At 54.8% G+C, this 27,151-nt stretch overlaps 1 protein-coding gene across 2 annotated transcripts; it reads left to right on the top strand.

Annotated features, from left to right (window-relative positions):
- Nucleotides 1–26: 26 nt before the first annotated feature.
- LOC122379850 (serine/threonine-protein kinase 40-like) lies at nucleotides 27–22,952 on the top strand. Of its 2 annotated transcripts, none has more exons than XM_043362400.1 (7): nucleotides 27–266; nucleotides 626–756; nucleotides 976–1,124; nucleotides 1,386–1,520; nucleotides 1,713–2,118; nucleotides 16,743–16,872; nucleotides 21,297–22,952. In XM_043362400.1, exons 2-7 carry the CDS (start codon nucleotides 633–635, stop codon nucleotides 21,721–21,723), a joined length of 1,371 nt encoding a protein of 456 aa, XP_043218335.1. In that variant the 5' UTR covers nucleotides 27–266; nucleotides 626–632; the 3' UTR covers nucleotides 21,724–22,952. The 2 variants fall into 2 exon arrangements, with proteins under 2 accessions (XP_043218335.1, XP_043218334.1); XM_043362399.1 differs by having other exon boundaries at nucleotides 55–199.
- Nucleotides 22,953–27,151: the final 4,199 nt, after the last annotated feature.

The raw sequence follows: 27,151 nt of genomic DNA on the forward strand, positions 1-27,151 counted from the left end.
ATTGCTCTGTGATAGTTTTGCGTCACGTTTGCGTCACCTCCTCACCCTGCGGCTTGCTGTAGCTCGGCTCGGCGTCGCTGCCACAACATTGCGTTGCGACCGCTCTGTCTTTTCTTCACAGTTGGCAGGATGGAGCGGGACTGCTAGTCTACCTTGGCTTCTGCCATAGGGTAGTTATTTTCTCGACTGTTTTGTTCGTGTGAGTGATAAGTGTGAGTGAATACTTGAAAGTGTATCGAATTACCCCCCTGCCTGGCCTTGCGCAGGTTAGTACTGGTGCCATTATGATTCTGGTGTTGGTGTGGATGGTGACGCCAACCTCACCTAACCTGACCAACCCAAACCCATTTCTGATATTAAAATTTGAGTTTTTGAGAGCAACTCTAATGGGCTGCTTGACTGAATTGTGGTTGATCTCTGGGCAAAGTTTAATGCAGGATTTTCGTGTTAGCGATAATTCGGATGGTCATTTACTGCCACCTGATTGTGTTGTGACTTACGAGGAATGGTTTTGATGCTATGACTTTGTTGTGGGTTCAGTATTGCAGCAACAAGATCGTGCTAAAAATTGAATGTCACTGATAATGCAAACAAGCTGTGCTTATTCACTTTCTTTTCTTTTCAGTGCTGAGATGAGTCTCCAGTCAAGAAAAAGATCCTCTAGTTTCTGCTGTTCTCAAGTTGTTCCTGTTGTTAGTCCAAAGAAGATAAGAATTTCTGAAGCCTTAGAAGCATTGAAAGAAAAAGATGAGTCATGTAAGTATAGTGTCTTGTGACAAAACATTTTGTTGATACTAATTGCTTTGATATACCTACCAAATACCTACAAATTGAACTAAGTTCCATTGGTTGCATTGGTGTGCCTACTGGATATGTAATGACAAGCAGATTTTTTATGGGCATTGGGTATATCTACTGATGTGAAATTGTGAAATAAATACCCATCTTATATTGTAAAATGACTTCTTGTTGCAGATCCCAAGCCTGGAACTCTTGTGGATATGGTTAGGGTTAAGAAAGTTGGGCCCTTCATTTTGGGACCTGTGCTTGGAAACTCGCCTGTGAAGAGTATTGTACACTATCTTGCTCGTCAAGAAAAGACTGACAAGTTCTTCACTGTGAAGGTATGCTTACTTCAATGGTTCTATTCTTCATCATGTGTAGTGACCAGTCAGCTGGCACCTGAATGTTCTTGTTGGTGTGCACTTGTTTTGCATTGTTTGATGTTAGCTAGCATGTTTGGGTCATTTTTTACATGCTTTATTAGCATCAATTTAGGTTTAAGTTGGATATTTTGCATTTTCCTTTAAAAAATATGCCTGATCTGCTTATCTGATGTCAGTTCTGCATATGAAGCATTCATTAATTGTGGATTTCCACTTCAGATTTTGAGCCTGAAGCCCCCTAGCGAGGAAAAACAAGATGACCGACTTGGCAAAATGCTGCTGCATACTGAGTACTCGCTTCTCACACTGTTGCGAGGCCAGCAGGGGGTAATTCAACACCATGGACTGTACAAGGTAAGGAAGGATAATCCTTTTAAACAGGACATGCATTTTAGTCAACCTGTAATAGGATGTTAGAAGCTTGTTTATCATTCACTTACAGTCATCAGCGAGGACGTTTGCCAGATGTTTATCAAGTGTTTTTCAAAGTGAGCATCGCTCTGAGGGCTGCGGCAGTGACACCATGCCCATCCCCTGTGTCCACAGGACATTGCCCTGGAGGAGGTGGACACGTCGCGTGGCACCGTCTACTCGGGTCGGGCCGTGCAGCGCGTGGCTCTCGTGCTCGACTGTCTCACGCCGCACGACTTCTCGCCCAGCGAGCACATCAACCTGCAGCACTACGTGATCCGCCAGAAGCGGCTGGCCGAGCAGGAGGCGCTGCTCATCTTCAGCCACGTGGTGCGCGTCGTGGCCATGCTGCACAAGAACAACGTGGTGCACCGCGACCTCAAGCTGGGTAACATCGTGCTCAACCGGCGCACGAAGAAGGTGGTGCTTACCAATTTTTGTCTGGGCAAGCACCTGCTGAATGAGGACGACTTGGTGAAGGACCAGCGTGGCTCGCCGGCCTACATCAGCCCGGACGTGCTCAGTGGAAAGCCCTATCTAGGTGGGTCCCGACTCCCTCCTGTATGGAGGTGCCAGAGTCGAACGGTCGGGTGGGGGAAAGAGAGGGTGGGTGAGGGATGGGTGGATTGCACGCAGCGCCGGACACCGGGAATCGATGATTCAACTATTTCGGTAGTTACTAAGAGCGGGTGGTTGCGCGAATGTGGTCTAAATAGAGTAAGTGTCATCTCGGGCAGCTGATTCCTGGATTGTTTCGCAATCTGGATTGCCACTCGCGCTTGGAGTGACTGCATGCGAGTGAAATATCCGTCAGTTTCATTCTATTGCGTAACCGGCCTTCTCGGCGACCGAAATCAGAACGGGTGGCGCTGGATTCGGTCGATATAGCTGCCGCAGTCCAAGGCGACTGTCGCATGACAGCGGTGCGGTGCCGTGCTGTCATTTTCCCGGATGGTGCTTCGTGTAACGGGATGGATGGAGCGGCGCGGCGGCGGTGAGCCGGACGGTACCGGACGGGCGTCCAAGGTCGGTGCCGAGCCGAGCCGAGTCGGAGCTGTGCTGAGGCTGGCAGGCAGGGGCCGGGTCTGGCGGGCCGGAGCCGGGCTCGGACCTGTGCTGAACATAGGGAAGGAGAATGGTCAGAACGGGCGCCTTTGTGGCCACCCAGACCCTGACAGCAGCTGCGGACTCGAGACTGTTGCCGGGTGTGAGAGGTCACCCAGTCCGGCTGGTTCACACGGCTGGTGTAATGTGGCCGCAGCTATGCGGCGGCAGACATTGCCCGGTGAATCAGCCGGCGCCCTTTTTGCCGCCGTCATATTCGACAAAGGCCGATCAGCCGGAACCACCTATTGCTATCGGTGCTCCCGGTAGCCGATTTCCCGGCCCCTCCGTGCGGCGCGTCCCGAGTTGCGCCACCGCGCGCACTGCGCACACGCCCGTCCGCGCGGCGCACGCTCGCGGCGTGATTGGTCCGCGGTTGCACCACATTGACTCGCGCCCGCCCGGCGCGCACAGAGGATGTAACTCGATGAGCGCAAGCATGGGCAATGTGAAGGAGAATGGACCCCATGACCCCTCCCGAATGGATGAAGAGGGGGACTATCGGTGCCTGTGGCACGTCTGAGTGAACGCGATACGGTACCTGAGGAGATGACGTAATGGTGCTTTGTTGTCATGGGCTGAGTGGCCGGTGACTCGCGTTGTTGAACGAGCGATTATGGGAATATGCTGCCGTGGGTCATGGCTTTACCAGCAGCGTGGGCTTACCAGCGCTCCACATTGCTGACGTCCGACATAGAACGGACATTGAGTGGTGATGCAAGCTTCCAGCCCACATCCGCTCGACTCGCCACCTAGTTAAAGTCTGAGTTAGAGGTGGCAAAACTGGAAAATTTTGGGACCCGGACCCGGACCCGGTCTGACTGGCACATTTCTGGAACCGGTCAGACCCGGTCTAAGTCAGCGTTGGAACCAGATGGACCCGTTCCCGAAATTCATTATGAAAATTGTGTACAATTGTAGGTATAGCAAAAGAAAATAGTTTCTTTCCAATTTGGCATACTTGTGTTGCAAAGTAAAAAACTCATGCCATGGTCATTTCACTTCGCTTCGCAGTTTGTATTTTGGAACCAGATTCAGGTCATATTTAAGAATATAAGAAGTAAGTAGACCAATGAATTTCATGCTAACCTAAGCCACTTTTACTACAGCTGCTAAAAATGATGTGAACTGGGGATCCATGGAGTATGGACCAGTGCCTTCACCAGAGTCAGAACAAGAACCTAACATCAACATGGAACAAGATAACCAATAACCATACTGATACATACCTTTTCTAATATTCTTGGTAAAAGATATTCCTTTTTAGAATTAAATTCATTAGACATTAGTCCTTACAAATATTATCAACTATCAAAGGCCCCAAACGATAAAACATTCAAAATCAAAATAGAAACATGAAAACTGTGTGAGGTTCGCCAGAAATGTCGACACGATAGCAATGGACAAAACAGGCGTTAAATCACTGCAAAATTTTGTTGGGGATAAAGTACTGCAAAATCGTAATGGCAATAAACTTTTAAGTACTGCAAGTTGGTCAAGTAGGTTGCGATCATGACTTAAGTGCCAATTTATTAACGTAGAAAACAAACTACATTTTGTTGTTAGTACCTAGACATAGAATAAATACCAAGGGTTCTGAGACTTTCTTCCCGAACGTGTTCCAAAATTATAACCTTTATGCAGTAGATTAGCGTGCGTAAGGTATAGCATATATGACGCTCAAATGCGCCATTTTCACATCAACACGGAATCATTGGCCTTGGAGAAGGGCATTGGTATTGACTCAGTTTTTTGTCAGCTGCTGCCGTATGATGGCGCTAGTAGAGCGCTATATGTATAATACGCTCTGCTAGCGCCACCATGCGGCGCCAGTTGGCTAAAATCTGATCAATACTACGGTTTCTGGAGAATGCCTTGGATTCATTTTTAGCTTTATGGATTTATGCAAGGGCATGTTGGTTTTATGAGTTGTGTTCTGGCCGTGATAGAAATAATTTCAAAGCTGTTTGAGTTATGAAATGCATTTGAATATCAAACATGAACTCTGATTTCCGGTGGGCATAGTGACTTTGGTATGTCAATGTCTTTGAAAAGGCAGGTGAGAATGCCACTGGTCAGCCTTGCTTCAATTGGATTTGTGTCCATTTATAAATGGATTTCAGTCATACCTACTTACCTACATATGTTATTGGTATTTGATTTCTACAGCTCAAAATATTGCTAGGTGCTGTACAGCAAACTGAATGGAAGTGATCCGTACAAACATTTGGTGAAATGTTTTCTGGATTGCTAGCACTTAGAACTTGTTTATTCTGTTGTAGGTGACAAGATAAGAAATTGAAGCAAGACTGACCAGTATCAGTAGGTATGCTATAGAATAGGTAGCCCAATCTGCTGGAATATTAACCCGCGCCGGGCCGGTGCTCTGAGATTCCGCGCCGGGCCGCGGGGGTTGTTTGAACACCCCCCTTCTAACTCGGCTCCTGGGCCACGTAGCGACACGCGGTAAGCGGCAATCGAAAGAACGTCAAAAATAAGGACGAAAACACTTCGGTCATTTTTTGGTTCAGGTCAAAGGTCAGGTCACCAGAGGTCACCAAAGGTAAAATGTTGACTATTTCAACATTTTGGAAACTGCCAACGGCTATCTCGGGAACCGATAGAGCTACAGCGCCGCAAAAAAGCGTATTCGATAGCCCTTTTACAGACCTTTCTGAGTAATGTTCTCAGATTTGAGCTCAGGTCAACAGTTTAGCCTCCAGAAGGCAAAAACTCCAAAAATAGCCATTTTTACGAAAAACGTTTTTTCTGCAATACCTTTTGACTCAAAAGAGCTATGACATTTCTTTTGCCAGCATCGTGTTCCTCTCGTCGAGACGCGTCGAATGAACTATAATTTGACCTTGAAAGGTCAACTTGAAAATTTGACCTCAGGTCAAGGTCATGACCTGACCGGAAAAGGTCATGTTGCATATCAGTCGATCCGCTACGTCGAGCCGAACACATCTAAGGCGTTTTCAGCGCTCTAGCACTCCTCTATCAGAAGTTATCATCGAAAAACTGTTAGATTCTGTTCGTGACCTGAGATGACCTCGGGGACATAACGAGGGGTCACAGTTGCCATTTTCTGGTTCAGTGTGTCTATTTTACCTACATCTCGATGTTTGAGAGTGTCTAGAATAGCGTTCGTGCAAAACAGACGCTTTTCAATTTTCTCCTATTGACTTATAATGGAGAGGCCGCAAAATTGACCTGACCTTAGGTCACCGATATCAAAATTCCGAGATATACATTTTATAGATAGTGTTGCTCTAATCAATCGCTGAAAGTTTCAAGGCAATCGTTCAGTCGGTGTAGCTATGACGAGCATTCTTATTTTTTCTGAGGTGAGGTCACTTGGCGTGACCTGGTGACCTGACCTAAGGTGACCTGGGTCTGAAATTTTCACAACATGTGCGGAAAAGATGCACGAACAGGTGTGCCAAAAACGGCGGCGCTCCGCGCCGCCGTTTTTGAAATATTTGCGAAAAACCGCAAGGGGGGGTGTTCAAACACCCCCCCCGGCCCGGCGCGGGTTAAAATTCAAAAGTGGAATTGGGACTTATGAACTGGAAACTGCATCAACTATGACTATGTTTGCCAAAGCATAAAAGATATTAATGTTTACCATAAAGCACAGGGAAATGATAGGACCCGGTTGGACCCGGCCAAATATTTTGGGGGACCCGGTCTGGACCCATCCGGGTCCAGACCGGTTCCATAGACCGGGTCCCCGGGTCCACATTTTGCCACCTCTAGTCTGAGTCAACTCTGACTCCTGTTAGTTGAATCAATATTGAGCATGATTTGCATCGAAACAAAACTACGCTGTGCCGTGTTTTCTGCGCCATTTAGCTTCAGCGAGGGAGTGTTTGATTACGTGCGTTAGGATTTATTCGTCGGTACATTGGCTTACAAGTAACATATACAATGAACTCGGACCAGCTTTGGTGTCGCCTGGCACTGACTAACGGACTTCGAATGTCTCGCCTCGAAAACCGTTCGGCGGGACGACGTGGATCCTCTGATCCCGTTTCATGAAAACTGCCCTTGCACGGAGTGCAGCTGTAGCGACTCTGTAATGCCTATATGCCGTGCCTGCCGACAGCAGAGCCTGTAACGGTCGTGTTAGGGTGTCCGGGAAAGCGGCTGGCAGTGACTGCACCGACAGCCAAGAAGGGCTCGTTCGGTGTCCCGTTTTTGCGTGCTGTCGTTGTGCAAAGTCACGGGATATTGGTCCTAATGTGCGGGTGCTTGTGTCATCGGGCCCTGTTGTAACATGGGGTCTACTCGCGCGCGCAACCGGCCCGGCGCGCCGCTTCTGCCGCCCCATTGTTCAGACCGATTATCGGGCCCACCTGGGTCGCTAAGCCGGCGGCGGCGTTTTTATGTGTTTCGTAAAATGCGGACATGTCGTGGCCGGTGACTGGCGATCGGGGAGAGGTGCCGGCGCCCTGCAACCGCCGCTTGTGAAACCGTCCACGGCGACCGTACGGCACCCGTCAGGGTCAGACGACCTGAGGGTCCAGCGATTGCAGCCAAACCTGACCGAGCAGACACCGTGCAGAGCACATGTCACCATTGGGACATGATCCCAGATCAAACCGGTGCGGCTTTTCTCGATCATCACCCCACACCGGTCCTCTCGGGTCCCCCCGCTGATAGTTCGCCCCGCCATGGCGTCAACGACGTCCCAGCTGTATGGATTCTGCCGTCGTGCTGACCTTGTTGAGCAAGACGCCTTTTACCGGGTGGTGTCGAGTGCAAGCGGCTGGCTCGAGCGGCCTGTTTTTGTCCAGGCGCATTCTGGCCGGCGCTGCGGGCCGACCAGCGATGGCACCGACTGTTGAAGCCGGGGACGCAGGAGGCGTGGGGCAACTTACGTGGTCAACGCTCGATTATGTACCGCTCGCCGTGCCGTGCCGGCGACCCGAGCGTTCTGCGTGCGGTCCGTGTACCGCCGACCGACCGGGCGGCTCGGTTAGGAGCCCGGCGCTCCGCCACCGTCCGTCGCTGCCTCCCGTGAGTCGGGGCGCGTCGGCTGACCCCACGTGACCGCGCTCGTGACCCGCCTGGGGGCGCGGCGCGCAACCGTCGCCAGTGATAGTGATCGGTCGGTTTCGTCCGCTGGACTGCGTAACAAGAGGATATTGCTGCCGCTGTCGCGCCCGCTCTCTCGCCTTGTCGCTCTTTCGTCAGAGCATGTGAAAGCAGTTCGTCTCTGCGCCTGGTGTCTTTCTTTTGGTTGATTTCTTCATTGGTCCATGCCGTCAGTGGGCCATTGGCCGTGATCTCTCCAGGCCATGGCGTTTTTATGATGCCCGGTAAATACAGAGCGAAAATAACGGTCCCTGGGTGCCGGTGGCTCGTAGTCGGAATTGGGCGCTTTAAAATTTAAAAGCGGCTGATTTACGATGATTTTTTACTATTTGAAGCCAGCTGAGTTGTGCTGAACATTTTTATACTGTAGGTAGGGGAGAGTGGGGAAAGATGCCCAGGGTTTTGCTATGTCATATATTATTCGAAAATGACGATGGGAAAGCAAAAACTTGGAGTTTCAACGGAAGCCGACATCATTTTTCTCCAAAAATATCACACTTTCGTGCCTGAAATATTATAACTTTTTTTGCTATTAAGCATTTTCCTGAAGAAGTGATAGGGGGCATCTTACCCCACAGGGTGGGAAAGACGCCCCCTGACGTTGGGAAAGATGCCCCCTGCACTATAAGTGACATAAATGGGCACGTGAATCGCCTGAACGAATCAGTAGTCCCTTCGGGCCTGCAGTAGACACCAAACGTCATCATAAGGGCCCTCAAAAGTAGTCGTAAGGAGCTTCAGAGGTCATCGTTAGGGCCATCATAGTCCAGCGCGGCCAAACAAGCCTCCGTGGTGGCGTTCGGAGACCACTGTGGAGCTCTTATAGGTCTTCATGATGCTTGAGGGCCCTCGAGCCCATCGTGGGGACTTCCGATACCAGCGCGGCCCGTGGGGCCAACGTGGGAGCCCTCAAAGGATGTCGTGAGGGGCCCTGGAGCCAATAATGGGGCCCACAGAGGCCGTCGTGAAGGCTCTCAGAGTCAGATGCCGCCCAAAAAGTCGCTATGTGGGCCGAGAGACCGGCATGGGGAGCACCCGACCGTACTGGACTCTCAGTAGTCCCAGATCGGCTTTTGTCTACATCACAAGTATGTAATAAATGATTTGACGGGCTGTTTGAAGGACAGCCTACGGACTTAGGGGGGCGTCTTTCCCCATCAGGACAGGGGGCATCTTACCCCAAGGTACCGAAGTAACATTAAATCAGTACAATTTGTTAGCCATAAAACTACACCCTGAAACAAACTGTTTGGGACACAGTGCACGCATGCTAATGTATCACGACTATAGCAAGGGACGCAAAAATTATTTACCTTCTTTGATATTTACAATGTTCTGACACCAAAATATTTTTTGAAAGCAGCAAATAAAAAACATGCAATCATCAGCCAGCCGTTGCCCAACTGAGCTTCGCAATTTTTTTGTGCAGTTAACAAGGCAGGCTTCCGCTTTACGCTAAGAACATTAATTTCCAGGTCCGATTCTTTGTTTCGCCGCTAGAGGGGGTGGGGCGTCTTTCCCACCCTGGGCATCTTACCCCACTCTCCCCTATGAGTATGCACAATAGTGTTACATATAGGAAGAATGTACAATATGCCTTGGTGAATGACATCTAATGGGCCAGCGTAAACATAATGGCATGACTAACTTGAGGTGGCTACCCGTTTTGAGCCGTGCGAACTGGATTACCAACTGATGACGTAACTGTGTCAGACGAAATCCTAATGCGGCCGCCGGCTGCTGTCCTCACCTTTTGAACTGACCTAGGCCCGATTTCGTAATTTTAGCGCTATCCATAACCCGTTCTGCTGAAATTACTTCTATTATAGTGATAGCGTATCGTAACTTATAATCCCTGTTTCTGATGGCTTTGATAGACATCAATGAACACGGCTGACTTGTTTCAAAGCTCGCTTCTTTTCAAGTGGTAATCCAATTGCTAAAGCCACTACTCAATTTCCTTTCAGTTTCACACCAATCACTTTCAATTTAGACCGCGCAGGTGATAGCGGATCGGCAACACGTCAATCATCGACCCCAGCCAGGTGGCTGTGGACCACCTTGGTCCCTTGGTCTGTCCTCGCATCCGCCGGCGGTCCGTTGGCCCGTTTATTCAGTCGTCCGTTTGTCCATCCAGTCCAGCCCCTGTGTGTCGGTTTTTACGGTCCACCGTTGTGTCCGTTTCCACCGTGCGTCGGGCCGGCCGGCCGTGTGCCGTAACCAACGGTGGGTGTTGCGCAGGGCCGCAATAGGGGACACTCCCACCGGGCGGCCAGGCCGCTGCAGCTCCATCAAGGACCCGACCTGGCCCCGCGCGCGCGCGCGCGCCGCCCCGTACTCGGTTGCGCAGTCGGGTTACAAAACGGTGTCGGCCCGGGCGGCGGGCGCCGGTGACGACCTCACGCGTGTGCCTGCAACCGGGCCGCGGCCGCGCTGGACTGAGCGGGGATGTGCCGCGATTGACAGCGCACCGATCGCAGACCGAGCCCGTGACGAAGACGGATGTGGCTGCTCAGACAAAGAGCAAAAGAAAAGACAGACGCGAGACGGATGTGGTGCCGGCGGTGGTAGTAGCGGCGGCCGAGCTGGTGGGCTTGGCCACGTGGGTTTGGTAGCAGCAGGGTGCCAACGAACGGGGTGCGGCTCCCCAGCGTGACCAGCGTTCGCGCGGGTCGTACACTCGGGGGCAGATTGATGTTCCACCACTCCCTACCTATCGGGCGATCCCATGGCTCAGCACTGGCTGCTGCCAGTGTTCCCTGCCCTCAGAACTGCTCAGCACTGCCTGCCAGTGCCAGTGCTGCCAGTGCTGCCACTGGCAGCAGCCAGTGCTGAGCCATGGGAGCCCGATAGGTAGGGAGTGGTGGAACATCAAACTGCCCCCGAGTGTACACCTGGGGCTCGGCCGGCCGTCACCGTCTCTCCGCTCCACCGCTGCTCCCCGCTCCACCGCCGTCCGCTCAAGGCTGACCCAAGGTCAGCCGACCGGGGCTCATCACGTGTGAGACGGCCAGGGTCCGCCGCCGCTGCCGTAGCGCTTCATGACGCAATCGCAGAACCAGTTGCACCAGCGCCGCGGCGGCCGGCCGACCCCTTCGGCCGCCCTGCGGCGGTGCGGTGACTCGCCGGGCCGTTAGGACTCATTGGGTCGGCGGGCGGGGTGACGGTGAGGACAGAGGACGGAAGGTGGCTGGAATGGCGGCGCTGACAATGGAGTCCGTGCCCCGGGGCCCGGGCTGACCCTCACCCGCTCCCTGCCGGCCTGGTGATGCCCTTGACGCCGCTGTGCCCGACGAAGGCGTGCTCGGAGACAAAGCGATCGGCTCGTCGTCGTGACGGGGCGGAGCGGCCGGGGCACGGCGAGGGCGCGCCGCGCGGGCGAGTCGCTGCTCTGAACGATCTGTCCTGACCCCAGACCGCGCCCGGGCGCCGGAGCGAGCCGCGCCCCTATCTCATCGGCCCGCCCGTCCGGTCCCATGCCGGTGTTATGGGTGGGACCTGCCGGCGTGCAGGCATGGCGGCGCCAGCAGCACCCGGTTCAGCCCGTACCTACTGGTCAGTGTCCTCCAACACCCATCGCTCGTCAGCCCGCAGCCCGTCTGTGCCGTGCACCGAGCACCGGGCGCTCCAAGGCCCGCTGGACGCTGCTGAGGGCTGCTCAGATGCGGGAGGTGGCAGGATTGGCACGATTAGCCTCTTTGATCCCGCATGTCTGGTGGAATTTGATTGCGTTATTGGCGAAGTAAGCCTATCTGAGGCCTACTTTTACGTTGTTATTTTCCTGTCAAGGCTGACAGTCCTTTTTGTCCATTCCCCGTCCGTGACCTCGTGCGAACTAGGTAAACAGGTCAGGTGTGTCAACATGTGCAACTTGAGGACCGGTCCGGTCCGGCGGGCACCCCTGATCCCCGCCGCCGACATCTACCCCTCTGGCTTCTCTCATCCATTGGCTCTCCGCGCGCCCCGGCGTCCAGCGGCCGACCGGCCGCTGCCTCCATATTACACACGAACAGCTAACGGCTGGCGTTGCCTCACCGGCGCCATTGTAGTATCGAAACCCGTGACGAAATCCCGTTATTCTCTGCGGCGGCGGCGCGATTGCAGCGCCGGGCGACATTGACATTGGCTGTGCTGGCCGGGTCGCCCGGCTGGTTACGCGGCGCCTGACCTCCGTCGCCGCCGGGCCGGGCGCACGCCGCCGCCGCCGCGGCTGTGGCTCGACCTTGGCGGTAATTGTGTCGAATGGAGCGTGCCGAGTCGCCGCGACGGCTTGGAGGCAGCGCCCAGCCGCGCGACGGCTCCATGGGCTGCCGAGCCCACCGCACGCGTAATAGTCCGGTTATGATGCAGACGGGATTGGATACGATATGCCGCTGATTCGATACTGGTGTTCGGTGTTTAAAAAGACGGCGTAGGTCAAGGTTTGCTGGCATTTCTCGGAACGTTTGGATGGTTTTACTAAACACTGAACAGCAGTGACCCAAATGGCGGAGGCAGAGGATATGGCAACAGAGTTTGGAATATGGCAGCACCCGTAAGTCGTGGATTTGGCAGCACCCGTAAGTCGACTCGTGAGAATGACGTCATGCGGCGTTGGTGCACGTCATGCGTCGTTCACGCACCGCTGAACAGGTGCATGACCGGGCTGGCAGACCACCGAAGTAAAATTTAAGTCTACAGCACCGGAGAAACAGGTTGAAAACCGTGAGGCATGGGACTAAGTCGAGACATCTGGCGGAGGTTAAACACCGACCGGTGCTTGACCCGAACAAACCGGATTCCGTAATGCAGGATCTGTCGGCGGCCATGTGAGGATGATCAGTCATCGGCCACCGGTCTCAGCTGAGCCGTCATCAACCGTCATCGCTCCGTGGCTCCATCAGCCGCTGCGGTGTCGACTTTGAGACCGGTTAAATGGGGTCAGCCTGGCCTTGGCACAGCAGTGGCTCTGACACGCGCCCCGGATTACGAGCGCGACCCCCGCCCGTACCCCGCTCGGGGCCGTGTGCGCGCGGCCCGCCCCGCTCCCGGGACGCGGGGTAGGCGAGCGGCCGCCGCCTATGCCGCGCACGTGCACTTCGATGAGCGAAGACGAAGTGTCTGCTTACACACGGACCGGCACGTGCTCGGCTGCTGCGAAACGAATTTCACCCCGCTTGAACACCTGTGATGAAATGATATTTCACCAATCGTTTGCATGGCACATTGTGAAACTTCTCTGGGTTTCGTTACGGTGTGGCAATTTCGTCGCCGGGGCGGCCGGCCGGCCGGCAGGGCTGACCCCTGTCGCCCTACCGGTGACCGGTGAAGGATCGGGTGCTGTCGGGGACGCGTCGCGCGGCGCTCCGTCTGCCGCCCTGCGCCCCGCGCAACGGCATCGTTCGTTGTGCAACGCGATGGCCAATGCAGAGAGGCGAGTGTGCCCCGCGCGCCGGGCCGCCGGCGCTCCGGACGCGCACAGGGCCGGGTTTTTGCGCGTGCCTGCCCTGGATGCGGCGGTGCGCGAGTGGTGCAATCGGCTGGTAAACAGCGCCACGCGCAATGCCGGCCGCGCCGCGAGGAGACGCGCTGACGCAACGGGGACAGGGGGCCGGCGCCTGCCGCGCGGGTCGCCGCCGCCGCCATGGGTGCCGGCTCCTGGCGTCCGGCGCTGGGCCGCCGCGTCCGGTGACGAGCGGCCAGGGTTCGCTGCTCGGACGGCCACCGACCCGCGATTTCTCCTCGCGCCCGGACGAACGTCTCCCGCCGGGAAGTCTGCCGTCAGTTCGTCGGCCCTGTCGAAAGTCGGCGGCGGCGCGGCGCGGTTTGGAAACGCTGCGCGCGCTGGTGTGAGGGGCCGCCGGTGACTGCCCTCGGCGGCTGTATGACCGTCTGTCCGACCGTCCATCCGGTGGAAATCGACGGTGCGCTCTGATGAAATCTTCCGGGATGTGCCGTCGGCGCGCCGCGTGGCCCCACAGCTGACAGACAACCACCTCAGCGTCCTAGATCACTGCATGTTTGTCTGTGTGGTGGTTCTATGTGTGTCTGGTTGTTTGTTTGTCCTCTCAGATCTCACGGTCACCCGGTCCGTCTTGTCTCGGTTGTTTTCCTCTGGAATGCACCGGGTCATCCGTCGTGACATCACCGGCAGTGGCGCTGGCTCGAGGAGCTCCCACCGCCCGGACCGGTGCCATGTCGCCGTGTTGACCCGACCCGCCGACACCGGCGAGACGCTGACCCGGGCGTGCCAAACCGGCCGGGTCAGGCCAGTCAGGAAGCCTGGCGGGCCGGGCAAGGATTAGCGGTGAATCCGGAATGCCAGAAGCGGCTTTGGGGTGTGGCTGCGGATGAGTCGAGTGTGTTTTCACCGGTGGAAGACCGAGTCATGACCCACGCGGTTGTGACGAACGAAAGTTGAATTCGTGGAAGACCGGTGAAGTTTGCATCTCCTTCAAACGATTGCTGCGCTGGCTATTTCATGAGACTGTTACACAGACAGGAAAAGCCATAGGGCTTGTTCGAATGATTGCGTATAGCTGTTGCGTCAGAGTTGTTTCAGAGAGTGAATTCTGGATGGTTAGAAAATACTGAGCCGTGCCCAAGTATTAATCAACACTGGTGAAATATTGTCACAAGAGCCAGTACATATGTCACACTATGAGTCTGCGATAAACTGATGACCTAGATTGATAGTGGTCTATATGGAGTTGGTCCCATTTCGGGTTTACCTTCCTAATTTGTTCTTTCATTCGTACCTTAGCTAACCTGCCCGTGACGAACTGGTTAGTGACCTGTTACTCCTGCTGTGGACGATCCGAAAGATTAATCAGTCCAAAGTTTTGCAACTTCCCAGCCACCTTTTAGTCGCAGTATGCGGCAGTCACGCTAAAACAGCTAATGTTTTGTAATGTAAGCGATTGGCCAGGTTCACACCCGACCGCGGTGCAAAAGTCGTTCGATTTCCCTGTGCTGCAGTGGAGTTGCGTGTCGGCGCCCGACCCTTTTAGGTCGCTAATTGGTCGCCACCAGGTGCAGGTATTACACAAGTCGCGCTGCAAATGCTTCGTCCTCCGGACAATATTGCGAAAAGGGGTTCGCAGGGCTTTGTCGTTGTGTACGTCGCTAGCTAGAGTTCAGATAACTCTGATAATTTGCAACAATGACGTCGTAGCCTGACCGGCATGCCGCAAGAATATTTAGGAGAATCTTGTTGCCGCGGAGTGGGGATAATCGTTCGCTCGTAGCCTGTTCCAGGTCGGGTTGCGTACGTGGTCGAATATACGTCGTGTGATAAAAGGCTGAATTGTGCAGTCGTTGGAGTTGGTATTAATTTGATTAATGCATGCTGGTTACTCAATGTCTTGAAGAAATGTAGACCGTGACGAAGTATTTTGCCTCGAAACAAACAAGAAGGTTGAGCAAAATGTCGTGCTATCTACTAGTTTGCATGGTGGTTGCGGGGAAAATATCGATGTCGTCACACAAATTGTTTGGTTTCGGGCGAATCTTTTGCGCAATACTTTCGTCCAGTGAATAGGTAACCACACGCCAGTGGTGTTGTATTCTGCCGCGTAAAGACGTTGCGTGTATGATATCGCAAATGAGTCTGCGGCCTCATCTAGCACGGAGTCGTCTCCTTCCCGGGTAGTCTGTCTCCCGGCGCCCACTTCTGCGGGTCGGCTGCACATCCTGTCGTGACCAGCTCCTCGTGGCCGGGCTGGTCCGTGGAACGGCCGCTGTCGAACTCACTGGCCCACAGCAACCTGCCGGCAGCGGAGCCCACTTCCTCTGACCGCCCTCTGAGCCGCCATGACTGCAGACTTCCCGGATACCTGGGACGGGGTGGGGTCGGCCGGGCCGCACCCAGTCGCCCGCTGACTTGACACCTTCGTCGGCCTCTCATCCACCGCCCGCGGCAGTTCAGGGCGCGGTCAGACAACAAGTGCTCACAAAGTCAGCGGGTCTTTCCGTGTGCTTCCCCGGGGGTCGTCTGCAGCTGAGTGGTCACCGGGGTCGTGGGCGGACCACGTGTGTGCTCGGCCCCAGCGGAGGTCTGCGGGTCTGTGCGGGGGTGTAGGGGACGGGGCGGAGTTCGCCACACCTGAGCGCACCGGCGCGTCGTCGGTCGGTGGCCGGCCGGCCCGCTGTCTGACGGACGGCTCGTGTCACTTCCTTGGAGAGTTGCATCACCCCCGCGGCCGACAACCGCGCGGCCGCGGAGCCGTAGCTCGCACAGCCGAGGATCCGGTAGAGACGGACAAAGGCAGCTCGTCGCCGGCCGCCTGCGGCTCTCTCGCAGGGACGGACCGAGCCAAGCCGCCGAGATAGATCTAGCCATACCGCCGATACACGGTTCGAGCCGGGTCAAGCCGGTGTGTTCCGCGCCGGCCGGCGGTACGGGCTGCGGGTGTGGCCGGCACGGCACGGGCGCGGCGCCGGCGCCGGCACCAGGGCCCGGCCCGGATGACGGCCAGTCACGGCCACACCGTGTGCCGACCGGCCGCCATGGCCGCTGACGTCAGCTCGCCTCATGCGGCAGCGGCGGTCACAGCGCCGCGGAAACGGGAGGCGGCGGAGGCAGGGTGGGAGCGGGAGGAATGCAGGGGCGGTGGTTGAGTTGTACTGAATGTATTCATGTGTGTGGTGTTGATGTCTGCGTGAAGTATGATGAAGGAAGCACGTAGTGAAACCTACATGCATCTTCACATGAGTGATTTGCTCCTTTGTTCAACAGTTTACCTGTCCCTTGTTGACATTGCGTTTTATGTCACATCAGTTCACCAGTTGCATGAAGAGTAGGACCATGTGGCGCTAGATTTTTCGCGACAATTGTCACACCCATGTACCCAATGACCTTTGCCATGAGCAATATTTACCGAGCATTACACCATCCGGGGGGCCCGCTAGGGAGCAGTGCCACCACAAATAGGACCTTCTGCGCCGCCGTCCTCTAACCTCGTCGTCATGTTTACTTCACAGGCAAGCCGTCGGACATGTGGGCGCTGGGCGTCGTGCTCTACACGATGCTGTACGGCCAGTTCCCGTTCTACAACGCGGCGCCACAGGAGCTGTTCCGCAAAATCAAGGCGGCGGACTACGTCATTCCTGAGTGAGTGCAGTGGATATTGTGGCGCCGTGATAACGCCCTGGTGCGCCGTAGCCATTGGGGATGATTGGTCGGGAACTGCGAGACAGGGGGTCAGGGGGTACATTGGGGGCACACAGGACGTGTGTCGTAGTTGGCCGGACGTGGTCCCCAGACGATACGGAAGGGAGAGGCGCCGCGCCACAGACACGCGGCCGTCGCACCCCTTTCGCCAGTTTCTCCGCACATTGCGCCGGCCACATTCCACGGCTTTCATTTCACAGCAGTGCATCCCACAGCCCGTCACGTGCCCATATGGTCTAGAGCGCAGCCGATCGCTCAGCCGGCCGCGTCGGTCGGGTGTTATTGATCGAACACTCTCGTGCCACGGATATTAGTTTGACATCGATTCGTGGCGACGTTATCAGGAATCTGCTGACGCCGGCGACTGCCACAGCCCGGGTTACATCAGCCTGATTCGTACCCCATCGGTGCCTCGTTTGAGGGGTCACCGTGCCAGTTCTTTCGCGTCCGGTGGCTGCGCGCAGGGTACTTTTTCGGCAGTTGAATCATGGGTGACGGGCGCGCCGCCCCTGTCCGGGACGGGTTTTTAGCCGGTGTGATTCAGGTCAGACGAGTGACGTGTCCGACTGTAGCGCTGACGCGTCGGATGAAACAGCTGTGCTGAGAAGTTCGGGTCCGGCTGGCCCGGCGAGCTCGTCTGACGCACCGTATTCGGGCCGAGAGGGCGGAGCGGCCTGGAGAGGCGGCTGAATTGGACCCGGCGGCTGCTGCAGCCGCCCGCGCGGTGCTATGAGTCCCCTGGCTACACCCGGCTTGGCCAGCCGGTGAGCTGGCACCGCCCGGCCGACGCGGTGAGCTGCCTCGCTGGCGTGTGGGCTTTATCGAGCCGCGGGCCGGCTGCGATGGCCGCTGCCAGCTCCCCGTGGCCCGCCTCGCCCGCCGCGGGGTGGCCGAGCTCTCCGGAAATGAGGGTCGTTCTCTCGCAGACACCCCGCCGCGATCGATGGAAGATGTGGGCGGCCCCAAGGCGACGGCTGGAGAACCGCTTCAGGCGGCAGTTTTGTCGAAAAGGCCTGAGGCGGTGGGCGACATCGGCCCTCGGCCATATGGTTGGCAAAACATTGCATGACTGGGAATAAGGCAAGCATCTGGCTTTGTTTTGTTTTTGAAAAGGGTCGCTGGCGGTCTGCTCAATGTCGTTTTAAGTGAATACATTTACACATTACATATTCACTGTTCATATATGAGCTGGAGTGTTAGGAGCGGATATTGCATCCTCCGGGCTAAAATAACCTTTCGTGGAAAGGACGGTGTCCTTCGCACAAAAGTTCACACCGTTCGATGGCTGGTGGTATCATTGGATCAGCTGACATTTCAGAGTGAGACCGGATATTACTGGATCTGTGGCCATTCTTATAAAGAAAAAGGACGGAGGGACGGAAGGAAAAAAAGAACTCAATGAATTAAACGATTCCGTCCTTATTGGTTATCATAAAGGTTCCGTCCCTCTACCCCTCCCCCTTCGTTGTTTTGCTAGGATGCGTTTTTCGTCTAAATGATCAAGAGCTTTAGTAAATGAAACAGGAATTATTTCCTGCAATATTTTCTTATAAATTTCGTCACAAAGAATGCAATAAGACTAAGAAAATACTGTGTGATCGCTATATAGGTATAATAAAATGAGAACCTGCAATTATTTGGGATCATATTTGAATTTTCATGGGACCGGTGCTGTTGTCTGCTACGATACATAGCCTTGGCGGCCTTGGCTACGATGAAGGATAATATAGATAGGCGAAGTATGTAATATGTTGTAGTCTTTCCTGCTAGGCTGAAACCAACCAAAGATTGTTTTTACGTATAAATGTGGTAATGCCTATGTCTTACTCAGTGATAGGGTGTCTAATAAGCGGTAAGGGAACAACGCAGACACCTTGAGTTAGCGTGGCGGCTCGGGACAGGCGGTAGAGATAAAAGAGGAGGGGATACTGATAAGGCATCTTATCGTTCTAGGGGGCGACGCGGCGCGCGGCGAACGCGCGCGGCGGCTCGGGATGAAAGGGAGAGAGAGAGGGAAGGAGTAGGTAGAGAGAGAGACGGGGGGCGCAGGTGTTGTTTTGACGAACCGCCACGCTAAAGAGGGGGGAGGGGGAGCGGGGGAAGAAATGGCCTGTGGATCTTCTCTGTGTGGGGACAGCGAGGACAGTCCAGCGAGAGCGCTTGAGCGTGGCGGAGTGTATACGAATTTCTCTGCGTGCAAACAAGAACTTTAAGTGCTAACGAGAAGTTGTAGTGCCACGTGACTCAGACCTCCAACCGTGATACCAGTCGAGGCGCCAGAGGACACAGGACACAGGCCAGGTGAGGGTGGAGCTACTGGGAGGCAGTTGCAAACTGTAAACACCTACCACTTACTGGATATTGCATCTCAAGGTGTCCAATCCTGCCTGTTAATGTGTATGCCCGATAAACAACGATAGCTGCAGAACGATAAGGTGGCGGTCTATAGGTACTTGGTCTGCATGTCAAATTGACTAATTTTCGTGTGAAATAACTCCCGACCAATGTCATACAGCTCACATATCGATTAGCATGCAGCCTGAAACACATTTCGCACAAGTTGCTCTCGCAACCAGCTAAATATCGTATCAATGCCGTAAAAAAGCGCTGCTGAAGAGCAGCGCTATTTCTGGTGCGTTATTTTTCACGAACAACGCAAAGTCTTACGTCACCAGAGGCGTCTTTGTCTCTTTATGATACGGAAACGCGTCCTTTTGGGTGGGGGTAGCGTCAATCTGGCTTCGTTCTTTTAACAGGTTCCGTCTTTCGTCTTCGTCCTTTTATGATAACCAAATTCCGTCTAATCTCAGAAATGACGGAGCGTCCCTCCGTTCTTTTCTTTATAAGAATGGCTTCTGACGGGTGGGATTTGGTCTAGTATCTACTGTCAGCAATGTGGGGCATCTGCCAATGCCGCGAGGTCAATTCCTCGTCGGCCTTCCCATAGGTAGCGGCCATAGGGCGGGCTTTGAGCAGCCGAATCCCGCCGCCGGCTCTCGCCAGCCTTACAGCTGAGTGGGAGAGAGCGGGAGGCCAGAGAGAGGGCCGGGGACGGCGGCCATGGTCGTCTTCCGGCGCCGTCGGTCGCTGCACTCCGCCCCGCGCGGGGTCCGCGACAAACGCGGCGCGCCAGAGACGAGAAATGGCGCTGCCGCGGCGTTTATTTGTGAGAGATCGATGGTAGAGCTATGTTGACGGCTGCAGAGAGTTGTGGGTGACATCAGCCGGTGGTTGGAGTGGTTCGGCGCCCCTATCTGCGCCGAGCGGTACCCTCCCGGGGGTACCCTCGCTGTGACCGGACGGGGTCTGTGGCGGTTCAAATGGCGCAGTAGTCCCCCGAGAGCTGCGCTGTTGTGAGAACCTTGCAGCAACTCCGGACTATCTTCAAGGGTACACCGAGCGGCTCCCACACGGAGCCCCTGAACTGCCTCTCCTTGTTGGGTCAAACAGCTGACCGGGCGGTGTCTGGTGCGCCACACCCTGTCCCCCCCCCCCCCCCCCGCCCGGTCCACCAGACCCCACCGCTGTGGGCGACCCGTCGACAGCGGCCGGGCGGGGCGCGGCCGGGCGACCCGCGCCCTATCCGCCTGAATGGGTTCGACCCGCACCGGGCACAAGGTCATGCGGCACCCTCCACATATGGGCTTATCGGTGCGGTCACGTCTGTGAGCGGCTCGGCTGGGTCGGCCGCCGCAGCGCGGGGGGGGAGGGAACGGGCCGTGACCTTGGCTCAGCCGCCGGGCCCGTCACACTCACACACACAAACACTAGGAGCACTGAATCGCTGACACGCACACTGACGTGTTTGTGTCGTCAGTCGGCCGAACGCCCGAGGCGCCGTGCCCCGGAGAGACACTAGGAGGGTTGGTGACACACCTGACACTGGGACACGTCCTGTCAGATGACACGATGGACATTACGGTCCCGGCCGAGATTGCGTAATGTGAGCTCGGGCCGCGCAGGCCAGCGCTAGCCCCGGGCGTGGGATCGGACATGTATTGCAGAGGGATGTGCTACTGATGAAACTGATGAAACCGATGACTTACCAGGCCTCAGGCTGGGTGTTACATGTTCCCTGCTAGGGCTGGATATGTGTAAATGAATCGACGGTAAACGTTTGCACAGTTCAAGGCCAGTATTTCACCCTCGAAGCCTATGTTCGCTGTCAAACCCGACATTCATTGTCACCGTTTATCCATCACACGCTGAGTACAGTTGCTAGTTGTCACTATTGAATAGCCTGTGGTGGAACACCTATACAGTGTCCATATTTGCGTTAGGGCGCTTCAATGGCGCCGAGTGTCTGCCGTCCCGCTGTGCCCGCTCACCGATGGCTGACCTCGTCCCACTCTGGCGTGTTGCAGCGACGGCCGGGTCTCTGAGCCAACCACCATGCTGATCCGGCGGCTGCTGCTGCTCGACCCGCGCCAGCGCATCACCGCGGACCAGGTGACGGAGCACTACTTCGGCCGGCACACCAACCTGCTGCGCATGATGCACAGCATGTACCCTGCGCCGCGCGAGCTGGCCTCGGACGACCAGGTGGTGCCGCAGCTGGCCAGCCCGCCGGCCGCCGAGCAGCGTCGACCGCCCACGCCCGTCGCCGCCGCCGCCTCCAGTCTGGAGACCAACGTCAACCAGCTGCAGCTGATGGAGAGCAAGCTGTTCACGGTGGACGCCGAGCGTCCGCCGACGCCCACCGAGCCGGCGCCGGCCAACCCGCTGATGGCGCTCTCCCGCCACGACGTCATCGAGCACATCGACCGGGTGCTGCAGCGGCGTGCGCCCTGAGGGCGGCCGCGGCGCTCCGGGCGCCACCAGTGACCTCCACCCCCCGCGGGCATTACCGTTCCCCGTCCTGACCCGGCCCGGCGTGGCAAACAGCCGCGCCGGGCCAGAGCGACTGATGTGTGAAAGATAGAAAGAAATGAGAGTGAGAGTTACTGTGTGAGTGAGAGAGTGAATGTGCGAGTGGGGACGGCGCTGAGCTGAATGGGAGGCTCTGCGAGTACGAAACGGCACGGCGCGTACATTCTCAGTGTTCCTGAATACTTCTCCCGGTTTATGGATGCTCCTAGACTCGGTAGAACCGTAACGTGTGTGTATGTATGTGTGTCTGCGTGTTAGGGTCGTGTTTCTGCGTTTCTATGTGCGCCGAACCGCTGCGAATGGCAGTTCGAATGCGTGTGACTCCGGTTATAGTAGATCCGCCGTTAAGGAATGGTGCGAGGCCTGTCGCGGACATTGCAGTTGTCTGCTTTGGGCTGAGCGCTTCTCCGCCTGGCACGACCGATTCACTTCGTACATCGTCCGCCTAGAAGGCCGTGCAAGCTAGCAAGTAGCCTGTAAGCCCAACCCGCACTGGTGCCGCGTCCGTATCTTTAAGTACCTACTGTATTCGGTGATTTTGTGTGATCAAAGCGTTCTCTTCGTCGCGTTCTCAGTCCGCGTTTAGTTGCGAGTGAACTTCGTGTGCCCGTATTGCCGGTCAAAACGTGGTATAGAAGTTGGATTATCTTGGCGCGTACCGATTCCTCATTTAGCCCAGCGCCAGTCCCGAACGTCCGTTCAGTGCAGAGGTGGGGGCCGGCGGGGAGGGCCGGGTCCGTGCCGGGGCCTCTCACCCGGCGTCGGCACCCTCAGAGGACTCGGGCCCGCCCGGCCGGCCGCCCACCGAGTGCCTGTGTATGTCGTGCCGGTGTGAAATGGTCTCATCGTTCATCTCGGCAGCTGCCACCCGCACCATACCGTGTCCACCGTCACTGTGATAGACTTCGCATCGGGGGCGGCGGCGGCGGCGCGCGCGTCACCACACCTCCGCCGCCGCCGCACCGCCCCACCGCGCGATGCGACGACCATGAAGCTATCCGGCATTAGTTCCAGCTCGGCCGAGCCGGCCCAGCTGTCACGTGACCGCTCGGCCGGGCCGGCCCAGTTGTCACGTGACCGATCCCGTTGAGAGATCGGACCGATAAGTTATGATATATGTTGGCAATATCGAAAATACATCATCTATGAAAGCTGTGGCGTGTGAGAGACTGGGGCAATAGGAATGCAGAATGCAGGGTGTGGCGTTGATGGAATGCTCTTGTTGGATTACAGGTAACAGAGTGTGAAATGCGGCGATTCAAAGAGGCGTCTGCTGTATGCACTGAGGTAATCACGGTATGCACTGCCCTTGGATCATGTCGCACTCAACAATTTGTCTTCATATTTCCCAGACCAAGACATCGATTAATTCTCAGATTCTGACACGGCCAATGCCGAGGTCACGACGCGTTGATGCCACAAACGGCGTTGCGCACCGGCTTGGCGACAACCCATGAGCCGGTACGTCTCCCCCGCGGACTCGGACTCAAGCTCGCAAGGGTGGCGACCTACGCGAGGTCAGAGTCCTCGCTCGTCATTCTTGATGTTAAGGCTAAGTTGATTAAGTGACGAGGTAACTGGATGAAACGTAATTCCTAGTTGCCTCGGGCGTGTCAAAGCAAAATTAAAGCAGTGTTCACATCTCTCTTTGGAAGCCATATGGCACGTGACAGTCGTATGTCACAGCCGGCACTCTCGGTGCGACCGAACCTGACATTTCGGTTTATTCTCGGGACACCGTACACCCACACGGCTGTGCCGTCATGGCTGACGTGGCTGCCACGTAACGGCCCTTTGCGTAACTGCGCTGACATCTAACGCTGGTGTACGAGACAAAATTAAACATTCCTAGCTTGAGTCATTGTGATCCCCAAGGGCTCCGGTAGCCACCGTGGCGTCATATTGAACGTCAAACTCAAAACTGGAACAACCAAGTTCTCATTACCAAGAACATGACATTCTATCAGTACCCACTGCCCGAATTTCGGTACTATGAGTTCCGTTCACCAGAAGGTGGTTGACTCATGGTTACAGTTCGGCTGTAGCCACTGCCAGCGCTGCCGCCAGCGGTCGCCTCCTGTGTGTCATTATCGAGCGTCTCAGAGGCGGAGAATTAGGGGTTTTGGGGGTGCGCGAGCACCCCCTGAGCCAAAAAGTGTGCCAAAAGCACCCCCTGGAATCTGCAAGTCTACACAAAAATAAAATTTCACATTCTAAGCATGATAAAAAATATATAGGTTAAGGACATGTCATTTTCATTCACAAAGTCAAACATAAACTTTGTGAAGCATTCAATGGAAGCATGCACCCAATACCTAGCCATCACGGTTACAATTTGCATGATGAAAACGATTGTTATTGCTCAAGACTCAATCACTGTCCAATTGTCCAATGTCCTGGGACTTATTTGTAAGAAAAAAAAAGATATGTCTCAAGATGCTGGTGTTTCACCTGTTGTGACAAAAGCCTGAAAACATTGCAGAACCTCACAGTCAGGACACAATCTTGTTGGACAATGCACGCATTTGTTCATTATATGCTTCGGCTCTACGATATAGGTATATCTTTAGCTCATGAACCCAAAATTCTAAAAAGAAATGATACGTTGGCAACCTGAAGGCTGAATTATGTTATAGTATTAGGACCTCATGGGCTGAATCACAAGAGAATAACTGGCCTGCGCCACAATCGTTGCAATAGCGCAGCGATGGCAAATTCTTATCCCGCCATATAAAGTTTTCCATTTATCAGAGGAAAGAAATACAATTTTAAAGAAAGATTTGATAATTAATGGTTTTGCAAAAGCTGATTTCATTTGGACTTTTTGACATGCTTTTTTTGTGATATATTTTATTTCAATAGTAAATAATTTTCATCTTGAGGAAATTTGTCTTTTTAACCTTGCAAAAAGTTGCACGTTCGTCAATCTAGCAGCAGATTGATATTCGCGAATCTGCTGCTGGTAGACAGGCATTCGCGGCTTCCGAATTTGCTGCTTTTGGCATGAAACAAAAGTTGGATTCTGAGCCCAGACTAACTTTAGCCCCTTTCGCATCAAATTCAATCCAAATCTCGACATAATATGCCAGATACACTTCATTGTTCCTCTCATCCCAAGTGGGGACAAGCGACAAGAACACGACTCAAGTTCTTATTTTGCCTTTTTAGCAATGTCGGCTGAAGAGGGCTTACTTTTAAATCGTACCAGGCCCAGAAGCAGCATATTCGAGCCTCGAGGAACGGAGAATGCCTGTCTACCAGCAGCAGATTCGCGAATATCAATATCAATTGCTGCTAGATTAACCCAGTGCAACTGCTGTGACTGGTTGCGGCTGCGGTAGCAACGCTCCATGTTAGATAGAACATATTACATAAAACGTTTTATCAACGTCAATGATAGCTCATATTGATGCTTCTTTGTTTTATTTTGCAAGGTTAGGCTCTTTCGATCTTGCGAGACCTTTGCAGACTGCAGAGTCGGGAGCATGATAATATAGGGAGAGACAGTCCTGGGGACACCGGGCACTGGGCAGTGGGCGGCCAACCTGCATGCAGGTTCCTGCATGGGGCTGAATGGGACTGCTAGGCGGCTGAGCCCGCCATGATAAACAGCTCACCCAGACCCACTGATGCTTTCTCACCGCACCTGAGCATGCTTCTGGGGGAGCTACCTACACGCTTCGGATAGGGGTGACCGTCAAGGGTCTGGCCCGGACCAGGTTTTTAGAGTCTTTGAAGAATGAGGTGAAGGACTTGACTACCCTGGGGATGAAAAAGAGAGCATGTAATAGTTATTTTCGACGCTCATTGGCTCATTGGTCGGGGGAAGGGGCAAGTGGCCTAGCCAAGGGTGGCACAGGGAGCACCTGTCCTCTACCATCCTCATTGGGCTTAGGGGCCCCTGACGCCCGGCCTTTTGGCCCGTCGAAGTTTTAAGTGCCGAGTCTTCTCCCGGGGCCGGGGTCTCCAATTACCCACTCCGGCTCCTGAGAGATCCGTCAGGTTCTTGAAGCCGCACACAGGCACCCAACTCCTGAGGACACCGGATGCGCCCCAAGGGCTCCGCACAGGTTTTTTTGAAGCTCAAAAGCAGTCCCCGAGAGCCCTAGCTGATATCCGAGAAATAGCTCCCTGATAACATTCAGAACCATTCAGAAGAACCCAAGTCAATCACCAGACGCATGTTTCTAAAGACCCACATATCTTTACGGGTCTCTTCAGCCGTCTTTGAGGGCCACACCCATGTCAAGGGGCCCTACGTCAGGCTCTAGGGGCCCCAGGTGAACCTTTGAGGGCAAATATTGTGCAGGTCTCCGAAGGTCCGCACTCCGCGCAGATCTTTTAGGGCCCGCGCAAATCTCTGAGCGTTTTCGCTGGCCTCTGACAGAAAAGACGAGTTTCTGAGACCCTAAACGATCTCCTGCGGAGTGTCGGCAGTCGGCACCGTGTGGTCACGTGCAACTCTGTGGGTCACCCCTTAACCTGAGTTCCAATGGCCCCACATAGGGCCCAGAGAGGCTTAGGGCCCATAGAGGCTTCAGGTGCCGATAGAAAAAGCCCCTGCCAGGTGACCTACAACTTCTTTTTAAAAAAGTTAAAAAAGTTAAAAAAAGTTTTTTTTTAAGTTTAAAAGTTAAAAAAACATCGTGCCAGGGCTGTTACGAAAAATAAGTGGCCTAAATCCAATGAGAAAACAGGATTTGGGGGTACCTTAGGTTTGGCCCCCTCCCTGGTGTGCCCCCCGCCCGCGCTCAAGCTCTGGATCCGCCAGTGAAAGCACCCCCTGGCATTTTGACAATTCTCCACCTATGGAGCGTCTGTGGAACCAGCGGCGGGGGCGGCTGCGTCCGGCGACCGACCCACACGCGCCGGTTCTGTCTGGTTCCGCGACCACTCCGCTCTGGTTCCATTCCGGAGGGCAGCTGACACGCACCGCTGATCAAAAGGTAGAGCTGCTGCACTGAAGTTAGTGATCGGTGTCAGTGCCAGTGGTGGGCAAAACATGGTGCAATAAGTAGGTTCGTGCGACGATCCAACTTGGTCTGATTCACGGTTGGGTCGTTGCCCACTCTGACGCACTTCTATCCCGGGTGGTTCAATTCTGAAAAATCTAGTCAGAGCCTGAGTGTGAAACGTCTCCTGAAAGCCCACACGTGCTGGAAAATTCGGTGTGCAGTAATGGTCGTAGTTTGAAACATCATTGGTTACCACATCAGTGTCAAGCAGATGTATTCCGATCATTGATCAGTGTGTAATCGCTACAGCCGTGAAGCAACAGCGGATCACCACGGGACAGAGCTAACCACGTGCTGGGGTCACGGGACATCTGCCGTCGACCGTCTCCGACCGC

The sequence above is a fragment of the Amphibalanus amphitrite genome, unplaced genomic scaffold, assembly GCF_019059575.1.
Source record: "Amphibalanus amphitrite isolate SeventyFive unplaced genomic scaffold, NRLGWU_Aamphi_draft 000085F_arrow, whole genome shotgun sequence".
Taxonomy (NCBI): domain Eukaryota; kingdom Metazoa; phylum Arthropoda; class Thecostraca; order Balanomorpha; family Balanidae; genus Amphibalanus; species Amphibalanus amphitrite.